Consider the following 26,201-nt stretch of genomic DNA (forward strand, 5'->3'; position numbering starts at 1 on the left):
AGGCATTGATACATCATGAAGAGGTGATGGGCACGATAACTGCCTAATTTAAACGATAATGAAAGAGACCTAAAGCCCAACAACATGAAAGAGGTCTAAAGTCCGACAAATATATTATATTATTTACTATATATATTGCTAAATTACATGGGATAAATCTTGATAGCAAACTGCTTTCACCGAGAAGCGATCCCACGACCTCATGGGCTTAAGAGGTGTCTCCATCACTTGCACCAAAGGTGGTGGACTTTTATGTAGTCATGTTGTTGCATATATTCACCAACTTTATACAGATAACCCAGAACATCTTCTATATTTCATTGATACCCACCCATACAATCTGGTCCAAGATGGGAAGATAAGTTGTATGCCACCTTTTTGACTCTACACATTTTATACTAGTGAGGCAAAAAGATGCATATATTCCCTTATACATCTTGAAAACGACTTGTAGATTCCTAGTGCAAATGAATGAATACTATACAAAGAGAGAGTGAAAGATTTATTCTCTTTCAAGGGTCTTGTTTAGGTCTGAAGTAACCCATTAATTTAATAGCACCACTACCACCACAGGAGGATCAGACCAACCATGGGGCTTTCTATCTATATATAGAGAATACAACTCTCTTCTTCTTTCTTACTCTAAAAAAAACATATCTTTCCATTTTCAGTACCTTTACTAATTCATTGTTTTGTTTCTTTTAATAACTTGGGTGTGATTGAGATGGAGAGGAAATCAAACTTGCTAGAAAATGATGGTTATCATGATATTAATGATCAAACAAAAGATGAGAATCATGAGGTTGATGAAGAGAAGTGGGTTTATGATTCATCTTTGGATCATAAAGGGAAAGTCCCTCTCAGATCATCCACTGGTGCATGGAAAGCTGCCCTCTTTGTTATTGGTTAGTTCTCAAAATATTCTTTATTTTTTAGTTTTATTAGAAGTTTCTTTGATAATAAGTTCTTAATTGCTAGAAAAGGGGTGAAATGTCAATTACCATTTTGTCTCGCGATATGGAACAAATCTTACTTGCTAATAATATATCTTTCGCATTCGTAGTCCAATTAGAACTTTATGCTCCCGTTACAGTCGGACCGTATACATATTTTTGTTTTTATTTTAAAACACGTACCAACTTTAATTTTTTATATTAGCTTATTCAAAGACTTTATTTTTAATGAACTTGAATTTCTAGAAATGAGCAAGGTTTCAAAAATGACAGATACCCATTTATTTTTATCATAACGTATATGGATCGAATGATTGGGTTTATAGAAAAAACAAGTGATTTCTGTTGAATCTACGGTCGTCTTTTAAAATTACTACAATACGGAGTCACTATGTCATGGGAAGTGTTAAAGGGCTCTTAGTAAGTGTTAGAGGTGCCTCTCCCGAAGCAAAGTTTAGGAGGAGCATGTGAAGAAATGAGTCGCTTTTAACACTTTCCCGGGGACGCTTTTGAACTTCCCTTCTCTTATTATTTGGTGCTAGAAATACTTTAAAAGCACTATTTTGATTTCTTTTTTTACCTTAAATACATTAATTATATGAAATAAGGTGAAGAATAAAAGGAGTGATTGCTAATTAAGTTAAATACTATTTTGAAACAGCAATAGAGTTCAGTGAGAGGTTGAGTTATTTTGGAATAGCAACCAATCTCATAATATACCTTACAAAAGTGATACATCAAGATTTGAAAACAGCTGCAAAAAGTGTTAATTATTGGTCAGGAATGACTACTTTGATGCCTTTGGTCGGTGCATTTCTCGCCGACGCTTACTTTGGGCGTTTCTGGATGATTCTTATCTCTTCATTCGTCTATCTCATGGTATATAACACGATTTATCCCCTCCCCTAATTTTTTTATTTTATATTTTGTTCATTATTTATAATTTCACACATTCTTTTTGTGTTATGACCTACCATATCTCAAGGTAGGAAAAAAAAAAGGAATTCAAAATTATTTGTACTTCTTGCTAAATCCCACTTTCAACCAGTAAAAAGACCTCCACTTCCAACAACAAAATATTAAATCCCACCAAATTTTAATAGGATTCGGTAGGCCCGTCCCATAGTTACAAATTGTGGGTAGGTGAGCTATTGATTGTAGAGAAGTAGGGAAATGCTAGACAACTCACTATTCACCGCCCCAATATGTAGGAGGCCCCAAGCCCCCAATCGAAAGTAGAAATTAGAATTCTTTTTTTTTTTTTTTTTTTTTTTGCCATTAGAAATTAGAATCCTATATAACACATGTTGGAAAAAATACAGTAAATAAAATTTCTAATAGTGTTTAGGAGGATTTAAACCCTTAACCACTGAAATGCAATTCAAATCAAGTTGGAAACTTATTTTGAATATAATTATTATTTGAAAGTTTGACATAAAAATCTAAAATATTAAATATGAAGCCTTTCGTTACGTTGAGGCAAAAGCGGCCGCCTTTACTGCTTCGGGGTTTGGCCGGCCTTGGCCGCTTCTACTGGCAACATTTCAACCCACCAAGTGGACAAGTATAGTTGTATGACAATTGAAAATAGAAAATGAAAATTTAAATAAAATCTGGGCCGTTCATTTTGTGGTCCAGCTGTACTGGTGAACTTAGTGGGTTGAAAATGTCGGGTTATCTAACATTTTCGAAAGAAGTACAGAAAAAAGAAAAGGAAAAAAGTGAAAGAAGCCGCAAATTTTAAGGGGTAAAATGGTCATTTTTTGGTAGGAGGACTACTTGTACAATAACCTCTAGTTCACTCAAAGAATTACAGTGTTATTTGGTCAGACGTTCTTGCCTAAGCATGGCCAAGTAAGGATGTGCCGTGTCCAGATTTGAAAATAAGCTTTGGGCCTATGGTTGGACAAAAGATTGGAGCCAAATAGAACCTTTGTTCAAAGAATTACATGAAGATCTAAAAGGCATAAAGAAAATATCATTGTAGTGAATAGGGATCAAGAGCAAAATAAGAACCCTATTGAACCCTATTTACTATATTGACATTTTCTTTATGGTTTTTCATGTAATTCTTTGAACAAAGGTTCAATTCGGCACTTAATCAATCATCTCAGCGACACAAAGAAAGCAATCCAATGACAATCATTGGGTCATATTAGGAAGATCAGGAATCTTATTCCGCATTTCAGCAGTATCAGGTTCTCTTACATACCTAGACTCAACATCTCACCAGTAGATACACTAGCAAAATGGGCACACAGAAATAATTGTACTAGAATTTTTAAAGTTGTTCCTACGTAGCTTTCCCAATTTTATTATAATACTACTATTCTTCATTAATGCTAGATACTTCGCAACAAAAAAAATTAGAGTTCAAAAGCAAGTGTAAGATAAACAAGTTATTTGTGATGTTATGCTAACAGGGTTTGGGTCTCTTGACAATGTCAGAGGTGATTCCAAGTTTGAAACCTTGTGATGACATAAATGAATGTCATAAAAATAAGAACCTCCATGAAGTAATCTTCTTCCTTGCTCTCTACTTAATCTCTTTGGGTACTGGAGGTCATAAACCCTGTCTAGAAAGCTTTGGAGCTGATCAATTCGACGATGATCACACCAAAGAGAGAAAGAAAAAAATGTCATACTTCAATTGGTGGAATTCTGCGCTTTGTTGTGGGCTCGTTCTTGGCGTAACTTTGATTGTTTACGTGCAAGATGAAGTGAGTTGGGCTGTTGCAGATATAGTTCTTACTTGTGTTATGGCTATGTCCGTTGCAGTTTTCCTTATGGGTAAGCAATTTTACCGATATCGGGTACCCGAAGGAAGCCCGTTAACTCCCATGCTTCAAGTACTTGTTGCAGCTATAACTAAGAGAAAACTACCCCATCCTTCAAACCCAAGTCTCTTATTTGAGGTATCCAAGTCACAAAATAGTAGAAGAACAAGACTACTTTGCCACACAAGTACTCTAAGGTACGTCTTAACATTTACTTGCTTTATTGTTACTGAGTTTATCCAAACCACAATATCTGACCGCATGACGTAGAAGCTGATGTGTACACGCCACGTCAGCTATTGTGGTCGGCTAATGGGTAGTCGGATAAAACTTGTACTCAACTTAGGTATAATTAGGTCTCTGAAATCGATCTTAATGCACTTGGATTTACAGCTTTCTTGACAAAGCTGCAATCTTAGAAGAAGAAGAAGATCAAGAAATTGGATCGTCAAACAAGAAAGAAGTAAGTCCATGGAGACTAGCCACAGTAACTAGGGTTGAGGAGGTAAAACTTGTACTCAACTTGGTTCCTATATGGTTAAGTACTTTAGCATTTGGATTATGTGTAGCTCAGGCATCAACATTCTTCATCAAACAAGGAGCTATCATGAATCGAAAGGTCGGTAATAAGTTTGAGTTCCCACCCGCTTCTATTTACTCGATTGCCGCTTTTGGAATGATAATATCAGTAGTTGTATATGATAGAGTCCTAGTACCCATTCTAAGAAGAACCACAGGAAATGAGAGAGGTATTAACATTCTTCAAAGGATTGGAATCGGAATGTTTTTCTCTGTCTTGACAATGATAACAGCTGCATTAGTAGAGAAAAAAAGACTAAATATTGTTGCAGAGCAAGACCTAGTTCATGGAGGTCCAGCCTCCATGAGTGTCTTCTGGTTAGCACCACAGTTCTTGATAATTGGTATAGGAGATGGGTTTACATTGGTAGGCTTGCAAGAGTATTTCTATGATCAAGTTCCTGATAATATGAGAAGTTTGGGTATAGCATTTTATTTAAGTGTAATTGGTGCTTCAAATTTCCTTAGTAGTTTCTTGATAACGATTATCGATCGTTTGACGAGTACCCGTGGAAGGAATAGTTGGTTTGGCAAGGATTTGAATCATAGTAGATTGGATAAGTTTTATTGGTTGTTGGCAGCCATAAATGGTGTGAATTTGTGTGTTTATATGTTCCTTGCAAGAAGGTATTCTTACAAAAATGTGCAGAGAAGAGTGGCTGTTGTTGCTGATGATTCTTATGAAAGAGAAGGGTTGGAGATAATTGCTTGAAGCATCTCTCTCTCTCTTACTTTAGTTAGAAGGGAAGAAGCTGAAAATGGATTGTTGGTTAACTTGCAAAACTTCTCTGTGATATCTGTAATTTGTTATGTGTTGATGCTATTCTAAGTATTATAACTAAGATTTGAATTGTGATGAATGATTAGAATTATGATGAGTGATTGGAAGCTTTTGTAAGATATGAGTTTGACTAAAATATATGTAATTTTTCAGATTTTAGAATTGCTTTGGCATGCTTTACTATTTTAAGAGCATTTGGGTAAGAGGACATACTGTTTAGAATAATGCAAACTAAGAGAGATGAGTCTTAGACTTTGTATATTTGGTTATGTGATTTCATTTTCTAGGACTATTATCTCCAAGGCTTTTTCATTTCCAACTAATTTTGTTCAAACATATTTTACCAATTGATTTACATAAGCCCGCAGTGTTACGACTCTGCCTCACCCCCAGTGAGACAGGTTTTGTAAATCGGATTTTAGGACGGAAATGAGATGCACAAAAATCAGATAGGGTATGAGACGAAACTAAGATTTGCTAGTAAAAACCTGCCCCGCCCTGAATAACAATATATAAATAATTTATATATTGTTATAGGATGATGCGGACCACCCCTTTTGAGCTGCTAGTAATACTGTTTGTTTTGGCACTTCTAAGCCTCACGGTTTTAAAAACCTTACTAGGGAAGGGTATTTAACCTAGTAAGGGAAGGGTATTTAACCTCTTAAGAGGAGCACCACACTGCTCCACACTCTGTCTCACCACCGATGTGGGATTGCTTAACAACACACCCTCCCAAGACCACATCATAGTAGAGTGAATCGTGCTGATAACATGTCATAGGATGATGCAGACCAACCTTTTGAGCTGATAGTGACACTGTCCGCTTCCGCACTTTTGAACCCCGCGGTTTTAAAAGGCCTCACTAGAGAAGGGTGTTTAACCTCTTAAGAGAAGCACCACACGCTGTCTCACCACCGATGTGGGATTGCTTTACAACATGTATACGTAATATACAATAAAATTCAAGATGGTCACAATTAAATTAGAATTAGTCTTCTTACATGATTAGTTGCATATATTTATTTACTAAATCTTTAGTTACTTGTGTAACTATATATAACAATTAAGTATTTAGTTATATTCTCAAGTAAATACATAGTCAGTTAATTCGGTTAAAAAATGGGGCAGGTTTGGGGAAACCCAATTCATAAACGTACTGGATTTGGAAATTACAATTCTACCTGATTTATTATCGTGGCGACCGATCCCGTCCCGCCCAAATTATTAATGGGACGGAAACGAGAAGAGGTCGACCCATCCCCTTTCCTCAAAAGAGGTTATTCGACTTGCCCCCTTCCTGCACATAGACATCAGATACGAGTACTACAACGTCCCTTACCAGTAGCTCATTCTCCGTCTATGAATCTAGCGAACAGCAGAAAAGGAAAAGAGTGCTAAATCAACCATCACACAAAACCCAAGAAAATAACTAAAGTACCTCTATCGTCTCTCACTGTTTTAAGCCCTAGATACGACTCTTAAGATTTATGAACCTAGAATTCTGGAACCATTTTGTAATGCCCCAAGTCCCAATTTTCATGTTGGACACCATGAAAATCTACACTTAAAGCATCTATCCGCTGAACAGTAAACACAATCGATGTAATCATCAAAAAAGATAAATAACATCAAATATAAAGTTGATAAGTAACAATAAATTACCTAAACTTTATTAAGTCTTCAAAATTAAACCGATATCTCTAAATCATCGACACGTACGTAGGTCAGACAAAAATAAATAAATGAAATAACTATCTAGGAGATGAAAACTCGAAATAACTACCTAATGAAATAAATAAAATTCTAACACCTCTAAAGGTTAACTACGACTCAAGTATATATATATATATATATATATTGGCAAAAAAGGTATGAAAAAGTAATATTTTAACAAGCAAACACAAGTGAACTCGTCGGTCATCGCAACAAACAATCGTTAGATAGGGTCGAACCAACCATCAAACTTATCAATTTCCCACCAACTTGCCACATCATCACCACATCACTTCATAAAATATAGCTTTCACGCTCAACAATAACATATAGTAGATTTATTAACATAAAATTGGCAATTGATCATGTATCAGGTAACCAAAATATTATCGGATTATCTCTACGTTATCGCTTAATTTTAATCACCCAATCAAGCATATTTATACACTAATCATGTCAACTAGTAAGAGAGTTCTAGTTATGAGAGTCATACACACATCCGTGCTAGATGAGTGATTTACATCATTATTAGAAATTTATATAGTTGTTCAATTTTCTAAATATCATGTAAATATGAGTCCTTATGAATGTAATGTATAACAACTATCATCAAAGTTTGGGTAGTTAAGTTGACTATTTTCTACAATAAATAAGCATTTAAATACGATACAAAGTGATCATACTTCCTGATTCTCTAAAGTGTTTAATCAAATGTAACCTATCAGCTATCTATGTTATAAACCCTAACTTTAAATTGAATTATGTGAAGTTTCGCATTTATGAATACTATCTAATCACTCGATCTTCCTCTTCTCCTTAGCTTTTTCTCTCTCTAAAACACTCCCAAACTCTCTATAGATGGTGTTGTTGCTGCTAGGTGAGAATAGAAAAGAAAAGTTGGGGGAAATCTTAGGGTCATAAAAGGAATTTTATTTCCTCCCCACTTAAAGTTGGGGGCAACTACAACATCTCCTCCTAAAAGCAGACGAGAGGAAAAGATGGGAATAATGAAGTTGCATATCATCCTCACACTTCTAAGTAAGATTCTTATCATTGTGATGATGTTACTAAATCTTAATATGAAAATAGTCTTTCTGCGAAAAACATGTTTTCAACTATCAATGATAGAACTAGTTCATCTTCAATGACGCATTTGGTTGGAGCTCCATATCATGATAGTCGATCACTGGGTGTTGATCTTCATCTCTCACGTGTTTTCGAAGTATTAAAACGTGGAATACATTGTGCAGTCCTACCAAACTTGCAGGCAAGTCAAGACAATAGACTACTTTGCCCACTTTCTGACTATCGTGAAAAGTTCAATATATTTGGAAGTCAACTTTCCTTTCTTCCCGAAATATAAAACACGTTTCGTAGGTGGCACCTTCAATAAGGCCTCATCTCCAACAGTAAACTCCAAATCATTTCGTCGTTTGTCAGCATACTCTCCTGATGGCTTTGAGTTGCTTGGAGCCTACACCGAACCAACGCAATCTTCTCAGAAGTATCCTGAGTCACCTCTGGTCCCTCTAGTTTAGCATCTTCTGCCTCTGCCCAACACAATGGTGATTGACAAGGTTTCCCGCATAATGTCACGAAAGGTGACATGTCAATACTAGATTGGTAACTATTATTATATGCAAACTCCACCGAAGGCAAGTGATCTGCCAACTACCACCAAGATCTAGAATTAAGTATCGTAACATATCCTCAAGTCCTCGATTTACTATTTTTGTCTGCCAATCGGTCTAAGGGGGAAGAGTTGTACTAAGTGTAAAGATGTTTCTATCGAGGTCTGGAAACTCTTCCAAAATCGAGAAGTAAAGGATTTATCTCTATCTGAATGATGGACACTGAAGCTATTGGGTTATGGTGTCTCCTAGTTTTCTAAGCGGAGTCTCAGACATCTAATGTCTAACACTAATATCCCTAGGATCTCATGCATAAGCTAAATAAGAACTAAGTAAATAGAGATTGTAACCTTAATCGTTATTTTCCTCGAAATATTCTGGTTGAATAAGAAGACCAAAAGCTCCAATTGTAGCTCCTCTACTTGAGACACCCGAGTAATCACCTTGATCTCCCACCTTTAAGTTAACTAGAACTTTAATGGTGGTTAGACGAAGAACACCTTCTTCTTTAGACTAGATAGATAATTGGGAAATATTCTCTCTTTCTTACTCTACTTGATGTTATGGAATAAGAAATTTCTTTGAGAATTTTCCACACCTAAATCTCTTCTAATGAGAGTCTTATATAGAATCCCAAAGTTAGAGTCCAACCCTAATTAGGTTTTCTAAAAGACCAATAGAAGGAGGTTTAGAATTTTCAGAAAATAGAAAGAAAATAGAAACTAGTTTTTATTTTCCTCACACAACTATTATGGTCGGCCAATACTAACCCTATAGGGTAGATCTAGCCGACCAAGGCATGGATGGCCCACTAATGGGCCCTTAAAATGCTTTTTACGCCCCCAACCCAAATATTCCTTTATTCGGGTATTCGTACTATCTTTGCCTTGACTTTCTTTAAGCCTTTTGGACATATTTCTGGATATAATCCGTATATATATGTCTCATCCCTCTAGTCATATCTTCTGATCAAGTAGACACTCTTTGGTGTGACCCAACGTAGAATCCGAAAGAAGCTAGCCGCGAATTACCCCGTAATCCAACGATCGTAGTTGGTTTCTAGCTAAACACTACGATCCCTAAATCGTTCGGACTTGATGATCTTCTTCATCAATTATCCTATCCGACAAATTGTTCGCGTTGCATCTTTGGTCGAAGGACATCTCCTTCAGGAGCTCCATGCAACTAACTACCTTCTTTGTATAAAGTTGTGTCAATCGATCTTAACTATGCGACGTTGTCACTAGTAGGAAGTGAGTCGACTTAGTCAGCCTATTAACTATCACCTAAATGGTGTAGGATTTTGTATGTATCTAATACACTAACTAATGTTGCAAGTGGAATCTCAAACATCTAATGTTTAACACTAGTTATCCAGGATCATATGCAAGAACTAATAAGAACTAGAATCGGGAAAAATTAACCTTAAACGCAATTTTTTCCTCGAACCTTTCCAATCGCATGTGAAGATCAAGCGCTCCAATTGTCGCTCCTTTACTTGAGACACCGAGTAGGTTAACTTGATCTGCCTTTCTTAATATCTGCTAGAACTTAATGGAAGGTTGAGAAGAACCTTTCTTCTGGACTAGATAGATTGATAGAATGAGAACTTTTCTCTAAAACCCTCTCTCTCCAATAGTTATCTGAAGAGAGTGATTTTCTTTTGAGAAAATTCCACACCTTTTCTGAACTCTAAGTTGGTCCTTATATAGGCAATACCTTAGTAGAGTCTTACTCAAATAAGGATTCCTAAAAGTCCCTCAGAAAAGATAAGCATTAGTTAGAGTCTCATCTAACTGTGATTCCCTATTAAGATCAAATCTTAATTAGGGTTTATCCCTTTATGTGGTCGGCCACACCAGCCCTCTATGGGCTTGGCTTGGTCAGCCCACTTATGTTGGTCGACCATGCCATGGCCGACCATCATAAGCCTTCTTCTGGGCTTCTCTTTTTAGCCCGGTTTATTATATCTTTGTTCCGAATCTCAATTCGAACCTTTTAGCTTATTTAGTTGGATCCCATCCATGTTTAGCCTAGCTCTCACTAGTCAAATCTCTCCGATCAAACTACCCCTCTTATGTGTAACCCGTTGTAGGATCCAACGATCGTAAGCGGCTTCTAGCAAAGCATTACGACCCCTAATTGGACTGGACTGGATGATCTTCATGATTAGTTCATCGTTATCCTTGCTGACAAATTGATCGCATTGTTACCTTGGTCGAAGGACACTCTTTCAGAAGGACATCTCCTTCAGACCGAACGGATATATCCTTCAAATGGCGCCAAAGGCTCGACTCGAACGGGGTAAACCTGTGATAACTTCCATCAATATATTCTCCAATTTCCACTCCGGAATAGGCAACAATTCTAAGAGTCCCAACAGATGTCGATTTTCTGCTTTCATCAACTGACACACATTACACTTCCTCACATATTCGGAAACATCTCTCTTCATAGCTGACGACCAATACAGACTTTTCAAGTCTTTGCACATCTTGTTACCACCAAGGTGACCAGTGTACTTGCTTCGGTGTGCCTCATCTAGTATATCTCGTCTCAACACTGGATTTGCCAGTACAAATAATTTCCCCCGATATCTGAATCTGTTGTCTTGCATTGTATAGAAACTCAGTGCACGTCTTTTACATTAAGGAAATTTGTTTTTGGCACCACTCATCATCAATTTTTGCATTCACTACGCGACTCAATAAAGACGGTCGAACAACCATACTACCTAGAAATAAGGAGTCAACTCTTGACTGAACAACATCGATATCATATTTTGCCACATCTTCTAACATCTTTTACTGATTTTTCATCAATGTTGCTATGATACCACTCAGTTGTCGGCTTAGTGCATCAACTACCACATTGGCCTTACCCTGGTGGTAGCGCAACATGAAGTCATAGTCTTTTATCAACTCCAACCATCGGCGTTGGCGCATGTTCAACTCCTTCTGAGAAAATAAATATATAAGGCTCTTATGGTCAGTAAAGCGATCGAAGTTTTCACCGTACAAATAATGCCTCTAAATCTTCAAAGTAAACACTATAGTTGTCAACTCTAAGTTGTGAGTTGGATAATTCCGTTCATGCGGTCTCAACTGCCTCAAAGCATACACCACCCAATCAATCTGCATTAGAATACAACCCACGTCTGAATGGATGCATTAGTGTTGATCATTAACCGAGCACCACTCTCGGGAATGATCAAAACTGGTGCAATAATCAACCTTGTCTTGAGTACTTAAAACACCTTATCACACTCTCCAAACCCTTGAAAATGAACTTCTTTTTAATTAGGTTCATAAAAGGCCCCGCAATACTCGAGAACCTCTTGATAAACCGTGTATGATATCCACCAAGACCCAAAAAACTGTGAATCTTTGTCGTTGATGTGGGTTGCTTCCAATTAAGCACTACTTCGACCTTAGAAGGGTTAACCGATATCCCAACCTTACAAATAACATGACCCAAGAATTTTACTTCTTCTTGCCAAAATTCAAACTTCTCGAACTTGACATATAACTGATGTTCCATCAGCCTCTCTCATACCAGTCGTAAGTGATCCTCATGATCATCCTTAGTTCTGGAGTAAATAAAGATATCATCTATAAATACGTGACAAACTTATCTAAGAAATTCTGGAACATCTGATTCATCAAATCCATGAAAACTGTATCGTGTCACAAATGCAGTCTTAGAAATATCGTCCTCTCTAACCCGATACTGGTGATACCCTGATCTTAAGTCAATTTTCGAAAAGCTTCGTAAAGTGGTATAGAGCTTCGTAATGTTTATGAAGTTTCTGTTTGCATTCATATTCTATATGACTTTTGATAATTACGTTTTGTAATATGAAACTTGAACATGTGTTATGAAGCTTCATAGTGCGTTATGAAGTGTTTGCAATCTGTATAAAATTTTGCACATGAATTTAAAATGTTTGAACTTGATTTGGATAAAATTTTATAGGAATCCCGAAACATAATTTTTGGGTTATTTCCCAAATAGCCCTCAACTTTGTGACCAGCTTGCCTAGCCCCTTACTTTGTCAAAAATACCCAGATGGCCCTCTTTTTGAGTTTCCGCTCTAACACCGCTAACCAGTCATCATTTGTCTATCCTCCATCTCATCACCTCTTTCTGCCACCTCATCTTCTCGCCACCTCATCGTCTTCACCGGCGAAGGTCGCCGACCGACAACTTTTCCGGCCGGCGACCTTCAAACGTAAAAAAAATCCTCTCTCTAAAAAAAAAAAGTATTTGTCTTCTCTTCTCTCCACTCTCTCTCTCAACAGATCTAGAATTTTTTTCTGTTTTGGGTGTCCCACCCATTTTCTTGCCAATAAAAGACCTTCGACCCCCGGTTTGTTAGACAACTGAGCTATAAAAGAAGCTATTTGGTGGCGCTACAACTCAACCCTTATTTTCGGGCCAAATTGCATTTCTCCATAGCCTATCAACCCCAATATTCAGATCAAATAACATTTTTCAACAAAGTGTCGGTTCTCATTTTCAAGCCAAATAGCATTTCTCCTCGCCCCCACTTTCGATACAAATAACATTTCTCGAACTAGAAACCCATGAGTACCGGGAGAGAGAGAGACTCTGTGACGTCACCCAAATTTGGGTTTTTTCCTCCTCCTTTCAATCTCCAACCCTAGTAAGGCATTCAATCCACCCCTACATCTCATAATCAGGTAGAAAAAGCTTCTCACCCACCCTCAAATCACATACACAGATCAATCAGGCCCTCAATCCATCCCTAAATCACACATGCAGTGAGGATAAGCTTCCAATTATCCTACAAAAACATAAACAACTCAAACAAATCACTAACCCCAACTAATCTGTCCCTCTCTAGATGATAGATCCGGGTTCTCCACCCATAAAACACAACCCTATTATCACATTCATGACATAGTAGTAATTAATTGGTAACCTCTCAACAAACCCTAGATCTAGGTCTTTCTGGGATTACATGAAGCTTGAAGAAACTACTTCTCGGAGGCTTCACCACTATCATGAAACTGCCGATAGACAGTGATGGAGTTTCATCGAGTTAGTGGGCAGAGTTTGGTGGTCAAAGAAGAATATCGTATTAAGAAGATATCTAGGAGGGGAATAAGAGAAACTCCACTTGACAACAACCGAAGCAATCACCTGCAAGCAACCAATATTTTCAACTGATAACAGAGATAGTCATCACGAAAGGAAACCCTCAAACCGTCGGAATCATCTATCAGGGAAGTCATCTTTGAACCTTCGGCTAATACTTACTATATTAGTTGGAGTTTATGGGTTTATTAGTCCTTATTTTATTCGGCTAATACTTACTATATTAGTTGGAGTTTATGGGTTTATTAGTCCTTATTTTACTCCTTTGGATTTCTCTGGGCATCTTGATCCGTAAGCTCCTGAATTTCATCCTGATTAATTTTCGTATAGCTCTCATCATTCCGCAGAACATCCTAGTTTCTGATTTCAATTTTGTTGGTCGTCCAGTCATGTTGAACCTCTATGCATATTTCGTTCACACCTTGAATCTTCGTTATATAGCGTTTTCACCTTGTCGTTCTACTTGCGATTGTTTTGATCGGGTCTCCATGTTAGTTTCGTTCATATTTAACGATAATCAATTTAGGAACATTAAACGCACAGTAGCTGGCCACTTTGGCCTCTGGATCAGTCGAGTAACAAATAGAATCCATCTCAAATTTCCATTCGACCCCGGACGTCACTATACTCCGAATATAACTTTCCATCTTCGCCATGAAGTTTTTGTTGCTTATCTTCCATATCTTTTGTCGACTACTTCTGTATATGTGGATCAAATATATTTAACTTTCAATTCTATCGGACCAGTAATTATAAGCATTTATCTATACTTTTCCTTCGATCCCGGTTTGTACTCAACTTTCTATTTTAATCGCCATCTTCGTCTTGCAGTTGAGGTTTCTTATCTTCCAGCTCACTTTTTGTTGAGTACATGTGTCTTTGGTAATATTATAGATTTAATTCTGATTCCAATCTCTGTAACATGTTCACTTCCACCCCTTTTCGCAATTTTATTGCGATTCTTTGTCGAATTAGCAGGGTATTCATACTCGGGCTATGACGGCGATCCCATTTCCCAGGTGTCTGAACTATTTCTACATTGTAGAATTCGATCGGATATGGTCTCTGTATATGGAGAATACTGGCGGGATACCCCGGAATCATCCTATGATTCTATCTTGCAGACACCCTTGTTTCTTTCGGAAATTTTGGGTGAATGTTTAATCCATCTTAAGTGTTACAAGAGGTTAGATACGAGATTCATCATTATAGCTACCAGACGGACTATCAAGACTAAATATTGCATCTTACTCAAGAAGAGCTGCCAGCGTTGCAAGCCACAGAATGAAGACTGCTCTACAAACCGAAGTTATACAGTGCACCTCTTCAGTTCTGATATTTTGTTGTACTACTTTACTTACTGTATTTGTATTTTTCTTTTTAGCTTACTGTAATAGACTCTTTTATGTTAATCTATTCCCTTTAACAAAAAAAAAAAAAAAAAAAAAAATAGAAACCCATGAGTACCGTGCTGGTTGAAACAAAATGATGGAAGGGTTAGATTGTATAGAAACACCATAAGTCAGTAGCATTAGAATTATGAAATCATAAACTCAAGGAGGTTACTTAGGCCCAAAGGAATATACCAATTCCTGTACCAAATCAAGGAATATACCACCAATTCAAGGCATCAACGTCGGTTTCAACTTCACCATCTAATTGTTAGTATTTAGGTTGCTACTACTCAAAACCCGTAAACAAATTAATCATCAAGAACAAAACCCCCAAATAAAGATCTATTCTTTTCTGATTCTTGTCTTCTCTTTCGTACGAATCACGCCGAGTACAAGAAGAAGAAGAAGAACGGACAAAGTTTACTCATTTGCAAAAGCTACTTTTGGATTCTAGGGTTTCTATGGAGTAGTTAGGAAGAAGCCAGCTTGCTTGTGAGGTTCTCTAATTGCTTTTAGGGTTTATATTTGATTTCTGAAGAGGAAGACGGAAAAAGAAATAAAAAAATGCAAGTGAAAGCTCCTCCTCGAGTTGGTGTTGTGGTTGAAAGTGGAGGATGTCAAAGAAATCTTCACACTGGTTGTGTTGATGGAGGAGCGAGAAAGTTAGCTCAACGCCAACAACCGCTACAACAACAACAACAACATACACAGATCGGAACTGTACCTCATCTGCTCGCCGGTGGCCTTGCTGGTGCTGTTAGTAAAACTTGTACGGCTCCGCTTGCTCGCCTCACTATCCTCTTTCAGGTCTATTCCCTTTCTCTCTCAAGAATCTCTTCTTGTGAATTCTTACTTGATCAAATGTTTGATTATAAACAAAACTTGTGAGATAGAAATGAACTCCAATTTGAACTTGTAATTAATCCTTACTGAATCAAGTAAAATGTTTGATTTTGCGTGAACTAGTTATAATAGAACTAGGGTTTTGATTTAATCTTCATTTTTCAGGTTCAAGGTATGCATTCTGATGTTGCAACATTAAGTAAACCTTGTATATGGAATGAGGCTTCACGTATTATACATCAAGAAGGATATAGAGCTTTCTGGAAAGGGAATTTGGTTACGATTGCTCATCGTTTACCTTATTCTTCTATAAGCTTCTATGCTTATGAACGTTACAAGAATGTCGGTACAAAAATTCTTCCAGGAATTCGTCTGTTAAGATTTTCTCTTATTTTAGATTTTTACTTACTAGATATTATTATTACAGATATTACAATCTCTTCCGGGCCTAGAAAGTCACAGAAGAAATGTGAGTGCTGATATTTTCTCAAGGCTTGTGGGTGGTGCTCTGTCGGGGATAACTGCGGCATCCATCACATATCCATTAGATCTTGTTAGAACACGGCTTGCTGCTCAGGTAACCGTAACAACTAGTAGTTTGGTAATTTTGTAAAAAATTATTATTGAATTCAGATTCTGTAGTCTGTACTGTCATTTTAATTTGAGAGTATCGAAGTATCTGTTTTTCATGCTTACCCTAGGGTTCGCTCCTCCACCTCTGGTACAGTCTTTATATAAGTCTAGAAGTATAACTTAGGTTGTAGTGTGTAATATAACGATGGTATAACCCGTGACTGCCGGGCTCGGACAGTTCTATCAAATGCGTAATTTCAATCTTCGGAGATGAGTTCGGAATTTGTAATCGTAGCCATTTAAGAGGGTTTGAGGATAAGTTTGGAAGGTATAATCTCAACCCTTTAAGATAAATTTGGGAGGTGTAATCTTAGCATTGAAGAGGGTTTGAGGATAAGTTTAGAAGGTATAATCTCAACCCCTTAGATAAATTTGGGAGGTGTGATCTTAGCCGTTAAAGAGGAGTGTATATTCTAAAAAAAGGTACCCTCCTTCCTTATTATTTGTTGTGTTCTTGGTTCGTAATTTGGAGGAACTATAATTCTATAGTACAGAAGAATATTGAGGTCTACTTTGTTATAAGTGTCAGTAATTGAAAATTGTTGGTTAACCTAATTCTGGTTTAAGTTATAGATCTACGAACAGCTTATCATAGCTGGAACCATGGTTTGACCGTGAGAGGTCGGTGAGTGGTTGAGCTCTCTCTCCTCTCCTCAATAGTAATACTGTAATATTGGATTTGTTTTCGTTTCTTGTATGGGGTAGGTTATTGCGTTTTCTCATCCGCAATATAGCCAGTACATCATTTTATGTCTGTATCAAGTACTTAGCACCTCATTCGACTAATTCATTGACTCGTCAAAGTTACTCCATCAGTTTGTGCAGTTTGTTCGGATTTTCCCTCTGACATATAATTTTTTTTCAAAAAAATATGCAGACAAATGTAATTTACTATCGAGGTATTTCGCATACACTTTACACCATTTGCAGAGACGAGGGCATTTTTGGGATATACAAAGGTCTTGGAGCAACTATGTTGGTAGGCTTCTCCTCATATTTTGGCTCCTTCATCAACAATTTTGTTTTTGGTCTTTACTTGGTTCTATTTGTTTGCTGCAGGGTGTTGGACCTAGTCTGGCGATCAGTTTTGCTGTGTATGAAACCTTGAGGTCTTCATGGCAGACAAGGAGGTGATATAATTGGATTGAATTAAAGGCGTTTAATATACCAAATCTATCTTATTATCTTCTGCTTATGTCTATGATGTATTCTAATTCTCTAGTATTTTGACATCAGGCCAGAAGATTCTACTATAGGGGTCAGCCTAGCTTGTGGTAGTCTTTCTGGCATAGCATCATCAACAGGTAAGGCTCAAGTCTCCATTCTGTGGAAGTGAAAGCCTTTAGGCTTATTGGTGTTCTTAGTTGCTTGCACCTTTTCGGGCAGGTTGGGTCTTTTACAGCTTTTCCTGCAAGCTTCCATTTTCCGTGTATTTTCCCCCATTCGCCGTTCACATGATAGTACCGTCTTTTTCTAGTCTGCTTTAGTTGGCAGGGTGGTGAATTTGGATGCTTTCAACCTAGTGACCAAATAACCAACATTTATCTCATGTTCCTAGAAAGAACAAATTAATAGAAGTTTATATCGACAACCCTTTAGTAGGATGACATCTAGCGAGACTTATGGTCTGATATTTTGATCTTATGATGATTGCAGCAACATTCCCAATTGATCTGGTGAGGCGGAGGATGCAGTTAGAAGGCGCTGGAGGAAGAGCCCCTGTCTATAAGACGGGTGTCTTTGGGACATTCGGGCATATAATGAGAACGGAAGGTCTGAGTGGTTTATACAGAGGAATACTGCCAGAATATTATAAGGTTGTTCCAGGTGTAGGCATCACCTTCATGACTTACGAGATAATAAAAATGCTTCTCGCAGATCTTTAGATCCCTTCTATGACATTAGTTTTGGGTATCAGGCCTGTAATCTTTACTGAGAAATGATTGTATTCGTTTAAGATAATATAGTTAGTTAGGTCAAGTCGAAAAAGATTTATTTTTGAAGAGTCTCAAGATTATACTTTTGGGATGAAGTTTTGTATTGCTCCGAGATCCATGTACATAGAGATTTGACAGTGATTATATAATTGAACCATAAACCAAGTTTTACCAGCCTTTTCATTGTTATTTTGTAGTTCCCCGAGAACTATCAAACTTTACTGATCACTTTTATCGCTAACAGGTTTCTACTGCTTCCGTGTCCTACGGACCAGAGAGATACCTCTTGGCTAATGTCTTTGCAGAAGAAAAATATAAATTGCGCAGAACTTATTTCAAAAATTCTATATGTGGAAGATGAAAAAAAATTGTAACTTAAATAAAAGAACTCAGTTTTTGCAACTACTTCTCTTTTTTTACTCTCATTACACATTAAATTACTATAACAAACTTTGGTTGTTTCTAAATTACAGTTTTTAAGAAATTTACTCGGATTTGATTTCATGGAACTCATAAAAAAAATGGATGATCTGATTTATCTGTCTCATAATAGTCGATTTGTTTTATTTGTCTTTTTTTTTTTTATGAGAGTTGTTTTATTTATCTAAGATAGAGTAGATGACAGTTCTCTGTTTTTCAGTCGAAATGTCTTAATCTACATACCAAATATGAAATCAATTAGGGAAGTATTTAAGTGCCTATTTTACTTTTTTTCTTTTTTTTTTGGTCGAAAGGTGCCTATTATACTTCTATATCTCCATTTCCATATATACTAATCTCTCAATATAAATGAAAATCTCTTTTTATTGGTCTTCAAGGTTAAAAATATTGAAATATTCCTTTTAAATAATGAAATATATTTACATTTGTATTTATACTTACATTCTTTTTATTGGTCTTCAAGGTTGTTTCTAGAGTATATCCCGTGACCCAGGGCACGGAGAGTTGCATCAATCAAGTGTGACGAAATTTTAACCCAGTGCTTCTAGAATCACCCTGTATTGTCCTAGACGCTCTCTCCAAACATGTCACCCGATTTTCCATACTGCTATATTCTAGATGTCTTAGATTTTTTTGTATTATTTTCCTTTATTTCTTTTTTCTTAAATTAGTTATTTTTTATTGAGAGAGATAGACTTTAATTTCTTTTTTTAACCTTTGAAATACTTTTTGTTTCCTTTTTGCTTAAATTAATTATTTTTTCTAAAGATACTGTTATTTTTTTCTTCAAATAGGTTACTATATTTTAAACTTTGATAAGGGCTTCTAGACAATATCTTTTATTAAAAAAATGATGTTTGTCCCCGTCATCGTTTTCCCTTCTGTTTTATTATATAGACCAGGGTCTAGGGCACGGATACTTATATCAATCAAATGTTACGAAATTTAATGATAAATTTTATTAAGAGAGAGAGATTTTTATTAGTTATTATTTTGTGTATTATTTATATAACCCAAATATAAACTTTTTTGTATTGATACAAGTGGTTTGCCGATATGGCAAATCATTTTTTTTAGTAGGAGAAAAAAAAATGCCGGGAGAAACCAACGAGTTGGTTCAAACTCAAATTATTAATTGAGAGGATCAATGGTGCAGATCAGTTTTTTTCAGGGACTTAACCATAAATACGGTATAGTTGTGGATCGCATAAATTAAGGGTTTCTCGTTAATATTAGCGTAGGGACTTAACCGTAAACACGGGATAGTTGTGGACCTAAGTGTAAATTACTTGAAAGATTTTGACAACCAGTTTTGGCGGAGGGACTTAACCGTAACCCGATATAGTTGTGAACCGAAGTGTAAAATCCAAACTATCTTACTGAAATAACGTGAAAAGCTTCTAAATTAAAATGAATTGGATCACTTTGTAAATATTGAAAGATTTCTAAATAATATGCATAATTAAATAAGGATGTTTGTCTCCGTCATCGTTTTCCCTTCTATTTTATTATATAGACTAGGGTATATCTCGTGTCCTAGGACACAGACACTCGTACCAATCAAATGTTACGAAATTTATTGTTATATTTTATTGAGAGAGAGATTTTTATTAGTTATTATTTTTTTGTTTATTTTCTCTTAAATTAGTTATTATTTTATTGAGAGAGAGATTTTAATTTCTTTTTTTAACCCGTGAAATTTATTTTGTTTCTCTTTTTCTTAAATTAGAATTTTTATTTCTAAAAAGAAAAGGATTATTATTTTTTAAATAGGTAACTTTATTATATTTTAAATTTTGAGAAGGGCTTCTAGACAATATCCTTTATTATATAAACAAGAAGAGATTTTAATTTCTTTTTTTAACCCGTGAAATTTATTTTGTTTCTCTTTTTCTTAAATTAGAATTTTTATTTCTAAGAAGAAAAGGATTATTATTTTTTAAATAGGTAACTTTACTATATTTTAAATTTTGTCCTAGTCACCGTTTTCCCTTCTGTTTTATTATATAGATATTTCATTCATTTGTCATGATACCTATCCATAGGTATTACTGCTGCCTAGGACTGGTTATTTTACTCGTTTATGTTTCTCTCTTATATTATTTTCTTTGATTTTAATATCTTATTTTTCTATTTGTTATAATCTATTTAAAGTTTTCAACACAAAAATATTATATTTAAAAGAGATTTAAACAAAAAAAGAAAATACCGTAAAGGAGAATCCTAAAAAGAAATTGATAAAATAATTAACTAAATGTCATAAAAAAACGTTGAAGAGTAATCAGAGAGAAAGAAAGACTTCTTTTTTGTTGGAGGTTCCGAGGGCTTCTTCCTTTTCCTTTCTAGGGTTTCTCTTTTCTCTCTCTACCCCCTCTGGACTGAAGTTTTCTCCTTCGCTGTATAACCAGAGCGAAGAGAGAGAAAGAGAAAGAGAGAGAGAGATGGCCTCGCAGGGACAGAGTATTGAACCTGGTGTCTTAGACGATATCATAAATCGACTTTTGGAGGTTCGATCGGCTAAACCAGGAAAACAAGTTCAGCTCTCGGAATCTGAGATCCGATTACTTTGTGTTGCTTCTAAAGAAGTCTTCCTTCAACAACCAAATTTACTAGAACTTCAAGCTCCGATTAAGATCTGCGGTATATTTTTTTTCATTATTTTAGCTGATTATGTGGTTTTTAGATGTTCAATCATTTTTACTAATGATGGTTTTTAGGGTTTGAATTTTTCTTCTTTGGTTGATTGTGTCTTCATGAAGTTAACTGCACTTGATGATGATTAATTAATATTTTTTATTCTTATGTTCTTATTTGATATCTGTTTGATCCTTGCTGTTTGAGTATCCAACTTGAAATATGTATTATATTTTATAATGAAGATGACCTAACTTTCAATTTGTTTTCTAAAAAAGTTTGAACTATCAAGTAATCACTATACTTGAAGTTCTCTAGATTAAACACTTGAATTGTTTTCTTATGATTTTCTATCTATCTCCTCGGTGCCAGACTTCGGGAAAGAAAAGATGATTACAAAAATAAAAAGAGAAAGGAGATACTTTGATTCGCCTCCGATGAAAACCTAAGCCTATTTCATTTTGTGTATGGATTTGGTCATTCTGAGTGAAGAAAGGTGGTGTTTCTTTCACTGGGTTGGGTTTAAGAATGGTATCGTCTCTCTTAGACTACATTAAGAAACTCTTTCAAACGCTTCAAGATGAAAGATTGTAAACCAATATCCTCTTCTTATGAGTTTCAGACTTCATGAATTGGATTCTTAGTGTATGTGTCCGAAGGTTCACACACTGGTTTTGGGAACACTTCTTAGCTTGGATGTATGAGACGAGTCATGTTCAGTTTTGTTGTATTCCACATATTCTGTGGCAATTGGTGTAATTGGTATTATGTTAGTTTACAACTTAAGTATCTCTCTATGTTGAAATCTTTAGCCTGATAACACTCTGTGACTTGGGCGTTGTCTGACTTATTCTTGAACTGTTACATTGACATTTGAGACACCTTAAATATCTGGGAATTAAGTTTTTCATAAATCCAGTGAGCTAGGTCAAACTATATTTCACTTGAGTATGTCGGAAATTTTGGTATTTGTTTTCATTTGCTTGGTGTCTTGTATTTCACATATGCTATGGTAAATGCCGTAATTGGTGTGTATGTGTTATGTTAGTTTACCACCTAAGCATCTCCAAGTCAGAAAACTTAGCATGATATCACTACCTGACTTGAACGCTGTCTGACTTATTCTAGTACTGCTACTTTGAAGTCTGACTCAGAGACATCTTATAGCATCCAAGCAATAATTCTTTCGTGACCCATTGATCTAAGACTAACTATACTACTATAGTTTACTTACTGGGTAGCAATTAGGTATTAGTAGTCATTGGCTTGTCTCTTTCTTGAAATGCGGCTTAAATTATAAATTTGAATGAAATCTACAATTATTTGCTCTTCTTGTTCAAATAACGGGACTTGAGGAGGATTTTCAATGTTGTGTGTTTTTTGCTTCTCCGACAGGTGATATCCATGGGCAATATGGTGATTTATTGAGACTTTTTGAATACGGGGGTCTACCTCCCCAAGCCAATTATTTGTTTTTAGGGGATTATGTGGATCGTGGTAAGCAAAGCTTGGAAACAATATGCCTTCTTCTTGCCTATAAAATCAAGTACCCAGAGAACTTTTTTCTCTTAAGAGGAAACCATGAATGTGCTTCTATTAATCGGATATACGGATTTTATGATGAATGTAAGCGGCGGTTTAACGTGAGACTCTGGAAGACCTTTACGGATTGTTTCAATTGCCTTCCAGTGGCAGCTCTCATAGACGATAAGATTTTGTGCATGCATGGTGGCCTTTCCCCCGAATTGACACACTTGGATCAGATCAGGAACATAACCCGTCCGATAGATGTTCCAGACACTGGTTTGCTTTGTGATTTGCTTTGGTCAGATCCGGGTAAAGATACTAAGGGGTGGGGAATGAACGACAGAGGAGTTTCATTCACCTTTGGCCCTGATGCCGTGGCAGAGTTCTTAATGAAGCAAGATCTAGACCTTATATGTCGTGCCCATCAGGTTATCTGTTATCATACTTGGACTTTGCTGTGTTTCAGGTATTGGTTTGTTATATGTCACTTGTGCTTTCTTTTTACATGATTTTCTCTTATTCTAGGTTGTCGAAGACGGGTATGAATTCTTTGCTGAAAGACAACTTGTAACAATATTTTCGGCCCCCAACTACTGTGGTGAATTTGATAATGCTGGTGCAATGATGAGTGTTGATGAAAACTTAATGTGCTCATTCCAAATTCTTAAACCAGCAGAGAAGAAATTGAAGTTCATGATGTCAAACAAAATTTGATGACTCCAGTATCTAATGGTATTGATGAGGTCAGTTCCGGAGTATCACTTATATCCTGTTATCTTGGTATTCTTACTCTTCTTCTTTTTTTGTTGAAAATAGGTATTCTTACTCGATTTACTCGATGACATTATACTCCCCATTTATAAGTTTGTGGGACATTTTGTTGAAAATTGGTATTCTCTCTCTTGTTGTAGATGTGGAGAAATCTCTCAAACGAAGTTCAAGCTCTCCCAATTATCTTTAAACAAGAACAATGTTTATATTTGGTAAGCTTGCCTCATTCGATTGGATTAGACCATCTTGGTATCTTTATTAGTTTAATTCTATGGAAAAATATTATTAGAGGGGAGAGGAGTTCCAAGTCCCTGCAATTGTGTTTGCAGTTAAAACTGTGGTGTGTGAACTGCAGAGGCAAATGCCTCGCCACTTTTCTTCGTTTCTTTGGTCATGTTTATGTTCTTTCCTTGAAGAAATTATGATTTCATTGTACAGATATCTCTTCAAACTTAATATAGATTTAGCATCGACATCGTATTATATAATCCGTTAATTATTTCGTAGAGGGGGGGTATGCCTCACTTGGCATGAAATTGGGTGTCTGAGACTTTCTGAAAGATAATGAAGTACGGCTTTTGCTGTTTTATACCCTAGTTTAGATGGATGTGTTGTGGTGTAAAGAAGCTGAAGTATGTTGATTTAATCCACTGATTCGATTCTGCTGGTTTCCTATACTAAAAAGGAAAATTTGGGATTCAATATTTGTGAGAGATGCTGTTTCTGCCGTTAACTCTGAGCCTGAGACAAATCCAACCAAAGTGAGTTATACTGTTCCAAGTTTTTTACCTCTCTGATTGCTGCAAGTAAATTGAAAAACAAAGGGTATATCCTGATTAGGGATGAGGGAGTATGATATTGTAACAAGTAGTTGCCTCAAGGGTTAGTGTTTCCACTTGAAAATATTAAACACATGAAGATGCAATCCAGTTAAGATGTCCCCTCTCTGTTCCTCTCTGACATTTTTGTCTACCTAGTAACCAAACATAACACCAAGAACCTAGCAGAATTAGATATGACCCACCACCATTGAATGAATTCAATCAAGTATCTACAATTAAACAATCTCTTTCCAAAAAAAAAAGAATTAGAACAACAAAAGATTAGAGAGAGAGAGAGAGAGAGAGAGAGAACTTTTTCTTGTTTACTTTCTTTTGCAAATTCCATTCTACCACATCAACCAAAGAACAAATAATGAACCCTAAAAGAGAAGTAAACCATTCTGATTAACAAACTACAAGTTTAAATTTTGAACAAATTCATAAGCACAAAAAAGGAAAAGAAAAAAAAAACAAAGAAAATGTAGTAAAGATTATATCTTGTATTTTTCTTCCTTCAAGGCCAACACCACCAACAGTCCAACCCCATCTTTCTTTCTCTCTCTCTCTAAAATATGCTTCAAAATGCAAACTTTTTCAGATACCAACCAACAAAAAAATCAGTAAACAATTTGTAGGGAACCCCACCAAACAGAATCATCATCTAGTAGTAGATATACCAACCCATGATCAGAGAGAAAGAGTAATAAAAGAATGAACATTCAAAATTACAAAATCTACCCAAAATGCCTTCTTCCCATTAACACCGATTCCTTAAAAAGAATATACTGAGTTCATGACCTGGAAATCCATCAGGGTTAATAAGATGAAATGACTCGGAGTCAACACTTCCAATGACTCGTTCATAATTTGCCCTCATATAAATTAGCTCTCCTCCTTCATTCTCCCCTTGACTCGGAGTTAACTCAGGTGGAATTACACCAGCACCCACAGTCATTGATTTCATTGTTTTCAAGATTAGACGGTCTTTATCAGTTGCTCTTCTCTTTGAAGCATACCCAACTTTACGACCATTAATACACAAACTCCAAATCGGTATGGAATACAGAGGACAAGAACTCAAATCAGACCGATTCTTGCATTCAAGAGCGATTCGAACGAGTCCACAGTTCATTTCTTTAACAAGAAGAGAAATGGGTAAGGAAAGTTGAAGAAGAAGAGATGGTTTCGAGTTGAGTCGGTCGTGTTGAATACAGAAATAAACTTGACCACGACGATGACCGAAAAATGTACCGATAACCATTGTTCTTGATGATCTTGGTGGGTTATTTGGGTAATAATTATTCATGATTTCTTCAGTTCTTGTGTCTTCTTCTTCTTCTTCTTGATATAAATCTTGGGTATCTGGAATATCGTCTCTAAGCGAGGTGCTTAGACGTTTTTTGGTGGTGATTGTGGTGGTGGGGATAGTGGTGGTGGTGGTGGTGGGATAGAAGCAAGGGAGGAGATACCGACGGAGAAAGTCGACTTTACTCATGGTTTTCTTGACGAATGAAAAATGAAAACTAGAGAGAAAGAAAAGAGACAGATAGATTTTGGTTGGAGAAGTACAAGAGAATGAATTGAGAGAGAGAGAGAGAGAAGTGGGGTTAATTATGGAGTTGTAATGATTTTGGGTAGAGAG

The 26,201-nt window shown here is 36.2% G+C and overlaps 4 protein-coding genes across 4 annotated transcripts; 3 read left to right on the forward strand and 1 right to left on the reverse strand.

Annotated features, from left to right (window-relative positions):
- The first annotated feature begins 300 nt into the window (after positions 1-300).
- LOC147558024 (protein NRT1/ PTR FAMILY 5.6-like) lies at positions 301-5,252 on the forward strand. The gene is made up of 4 exons (XM_086659583.1): positions 301-905; positions 1,615-1,832; positions 3,377-3,927; positions 4,124-5,252. The coding sequence occupies exons 1-4, from the start codon at positions 725-727 to the stop codon at positions 5,019-5,021; spliced, it is 1,848 nt and encodes a 615-aa protein (XP_086515709.1). The 5' UTR covers positions 301-724; the 3' UTR covers positions 5,022-5,252.
- Positions 5,253-15,022: 9,770 nt separating this feature from the next.
- On the forward strand, positions 15,023-18,539 carry LOC147558025 (uncharacterized). Its single transcript, XM_086659584.1, has 7 exons — positions 15,023-15,759; positions 15,961-16,137; positions 16,223-16,372; positions 17,306-17,407; positions 17,488-17,558; positions 17,665-17,732; positions 18,085-18,539. The coding sequence occupies exons 1-7, from the start codon at positions 15,517-15,519 to the stop codon at positions 18,312-18,314; spliced, it is 1,041 nt and encodes a 346-aa protein (XP_086515710.1). The 5' UTR covers positions 15,023-15,516; the 3' UTR covers positions 18,315-18,539.
- Positions 18,540-20,839: 2,300 nt separating this feature from the next.
- Positions 20,840-24,211, forward strand: LOC147558026 (serine/threonine-protein phosphatase PP1 isozyme 2-like). The gene is made up of 4 exons (XM_086659585.1): positions 20,840-21,446; positions 22,836-23,395; positions 23,493-23,710; positions 23,879-24,211. The coding sequence occupies exons 1-3, from the start codon at positions 21,248-21,250 to the stop codon at positions 23,679-23,681; spliced, it is 948 nt and encodes a 315-aa protein (XP_086515711.1). The 5' UTR covers positions 20,840-21,247; the 3' UTR covers positions 23,682-23,710; positions 23,879-24,211.
- Positions 24,212-24,863: 652 nt separating this feature from the next.
- LOC147558027 (MIZU-KUSSEI-like protein (Protein of unknown function, DUF617)) lies at positions 24,864-26,201 on the reverse strand. Its single transcript, XM_086659586.1, has one exon. The coding sequence runs from the start codon at positions 26,052-26,054 to the stop codon at positions 25,317-25,319; it is 738 nt and encodes a 245-aa protein (XP_086515712.1). The 5' UTR covers positions 26,055-26,201; the 3' UTR covers positions 24,864-25,316.

This window comes from Eschscholzia californica, unplaced genomic scaffold (assembly GCF_041429995.1).
Source record: "Eschscholzia californica isolate CP2 unplaced genomic scaffold, dmEscCali1.0.p SCAF_2, whole genome shotgun sequence".
In the NCBI taxonomy this organism is placed as follows: Eukaryota; Viridiplantae; Streptophyta; class Magnoliopsida; order Ranunculales; family Papaveraceae; genus Eschscholzia; species Eschscholzia californica.